The sequence below is a fragment of the Mus caroli genome, unplaced genomic scaffold (assembly GCF_900094665.2).
Source record: "Mus caroli unplaced genomic scaffold, CAROLI_EIJ_v1.1 scaffold_9517_1, whole genome shotgun sequence".
NCBI classification, from domain to species: domain Eukaryota; kingdom Metazoa; phylum Chordata; class Mammalia; order Rodentia; family Muridae; genus Mus; species Mus caroli.
This window is the reverse complement of record NW_018390380.1, coordinates 61,363-64,011: the sequence shown is the minus strand read 5'-3', so window position 1 is coordinate 64,011 and position 2,649 is coordinate 61,363. Positions and strand designations below refer to the sequence as shown.

The following is a 2,649-nucleotide window of genomic DNA, read 5'->3' as shown; positions in this document are numbered from 1 at the left end:
AGCATTGAATTTGAATGTAGCATACGCTAACCTCAAACTTGAGGTAATTCTTCTGCCTCAGCTTCCCATATGCTGGAATGATAGCTCTGTGCTACTATGTTCAGAGAGAGAAATATCTATAAGTCAAACGTGTAGTATAAATTATCTTACTATATTGTCATGTGCTGTTGACCCTTGTTGAAAAGGGACTCTGAGCGAACACCTTTAGTCCCAGCACTCTGGAGGCAGAGACAGGGGGATCTCAGGGGGAGTTCATGGCCAGCCTGTTTCCAAGACTGCATATGCTACACAGAGAATTCCTGTAAGAGGGGGACTCAGTTTTTTCTCTTCCTTTTTTCCTTTTGGAGACGGGATCAGGTTGTCTTGCTAACTGGCAATCAACATTTGCTTCTGCAACGCTGGTACAGGGGTTGGGTTCTATATCACCACACCATGATCACTGAAAACATCTTGGATGAAGGCAAGTAAAACTCAAAGGAAAATAAGCCAAATGGAGGTAATAACAGGTCACTGATGAAGCAACCCTAGTAGGGGCCACACTCAGGAGAACCTATCCTGCCATTAAAGACAAGATAGGAGGAAGCAGTCCCCCCACTTCTACTGTGGGCCTGAGACTGTTGATGTAACTGTTTGTGCCAAGTTCCCAAGAACTAGCAATTCTTTCTTTTCCCTCCCTCCCTTCATGCCTAGTACATAATCTCTCTCTGGGACTCACTCTGTAGACCAGGCTGGCATGGAATTGATAGGTAGCCACTTGACTCTGTCTCCCCAGTGCTGGGAGTAAAGGTGTGCGTTACACTTAGCCAGTTTCTGTTTTTGTTTGATTGTGATGGTTTTACAATGAACCCAATCTGGCTGCCAAACTTCCTACCTAGCAGAAGGTGACCTTGCACTTCTGGATCCTCCTACCTCTGCTTCTTAAATATTACACATACACAGCCAATGTCTGTTCTGTGTGATGCTGGAGATCATAAATTTAGTCATATATTTTATAGAAAGTTCATTTCTGTTTTAAAAATGCAATTTTCATAGAAATTTTCAGTATGTTAAACTTTACTTTCAATGCATTAATGTGAGGGTGTCTGTCAGATGCCCTGGAACTGGAGTTACAGGCAGGTGGGAGCTGCCATGTGGATGCTGGGGATGGAACCCAAGTCCTCTGGAAGAGCAGCCAGTGCTCTTAACTGCTGAGCCATCTCTCCAGCCCCAGAAATGTTTTAAAATTAATGTCCAGTTTAAGTCAAGAAGGAGAGCTTACCTTCTCGGTGACAGAGGTCTCTTGTAATGCAGCCGATAACACTTATTGAGCTGTAGGCTTCTCTTCTCCCACACGTACACATCCAAAGAGCCATCTTTACATGAGACGATGACATGAAGGGGGTCCTTCAAAGAACACACAAATGTGAGTTGGCTGCAGTCAATGTCAGATCAAAAGACAGGGAGAGGGCCTAGGAGATGGCTCATCAGGTAAAGGCACTTGCTGTGCAAGCCTGGTGCTCTGAGCCCATGTAAGTGGGAAAAGAGAGAGACTAACTCCAGGAAGTCATCCTCTGGCCCATGCAAGTGATCACACACATACAAATGCACATGCGCACACCCCAACAGTATGAAGTTTAAAAAAATGTAAGTTTCCTTTTTTAAAAACCCCACTGGAGGGGAAACATTCCAAACTTACCACCCATAGTCTCAAGATCTGTTCTGGGCAGTACTGAAATGTCTGCAGACAGTGACCATTTATGTTGAAGAGCAAGAGAGAGGATCCAGTTGAACAGACAATCACGTCCTTATCACTAACTCCATACCATTCTGGTCTCCCCTCATAGTCTTCCAATGAGAAGCTTGCAAAGATATGCTCTGTTCCAAACAAACAGAAAATACAGAGGCATTATTTTCATTCATTTAAGTAAGAGCAAAACCCTTAGTGCTTACTGAAAAGCATATCCCTCCTTCCATGGCATGCTAGTCTGAAAGAGACAATGAAAACGGTCCATTGGTCTGACAAGTCCATGACCTTGGCCGAGGAAAGGCAGGCTATGACACAGGGACTGTGTGGACAGTCAATAGCTCAAACATTGGAAAGACAGCTGTACTTGAAAGGACAGTAGAACCCAGTCCCTAGTGCATGACAGAAATGGAAACATGTCTGTCTGAAAAATCCATAGTTTGCTAGAGTAGTGGCCATCAAGCAGGCACAAGTTCACATCTGGCAAGGAGCCTCCTGCTCCCTTTACAAAAACATCATGTGGAGTATCATCTTACGGTGATCCACAATCCAGCACAGTCCAGTGGATCTCCAAGTTCAAGTCATGTCCAGCCTGGTCTGAACAGAACAAGTTTCAGGGTAGCCATGGTTACACAGAGGGACCCTGTCTTCAAAGACTAAAAATACAAAACAATGACAAGCATTTATAGCTTACTAAGAGCACTTGGGGGAGACACAGGAGAAATCAGGATTTCTTTTAAAAATCACTTTTACTATAAATAAGATGTTCATAGTAGCCTTATTTATAATAGCCAGAAGCTGGAAAGAACCCAGATGTCCCTCAACATAGGAATGGATACAGAAAATGTGGTACATTTACACAATGGAGTACTACTCAGCTATTAAAAACAATGAATTTATGGAATTCTTAGACAAATTGATGGATC

The 2,649-nt window shown here is 43.4% G+C and overlaps 1 protein-coding gene across 1 annotated transcript in view; it reads right to left on the bottom strand.

The window, feature by feature from the left end:
- Positions 1-343: 343 nt before the first annotated feature.
- The window catches only part of LOC110288618 (F-box/WD repeat-containing protein 15-like), a 19,279-nt gene continuing 16,973 nt past the window's right edge, over positions 344-2,649 (bottom strand). The window contains exons 8-9 of the mRNA XM_021154914.1: positions 1,676-1,854; positions 344-1,383 (exon numbers count right to left, since the gene is read on the bottom strand). Coding sequence (XP_021010573.1) covers positions 1,255-1,383; positions 1,676-1,854 — 308 coding nt within the window. The 3' untranslated portion in view covers positions 344-1,254. The remainder of the gene's footprint in view (positions 1,384-1,675; positions 1,855-2,649) is intronic.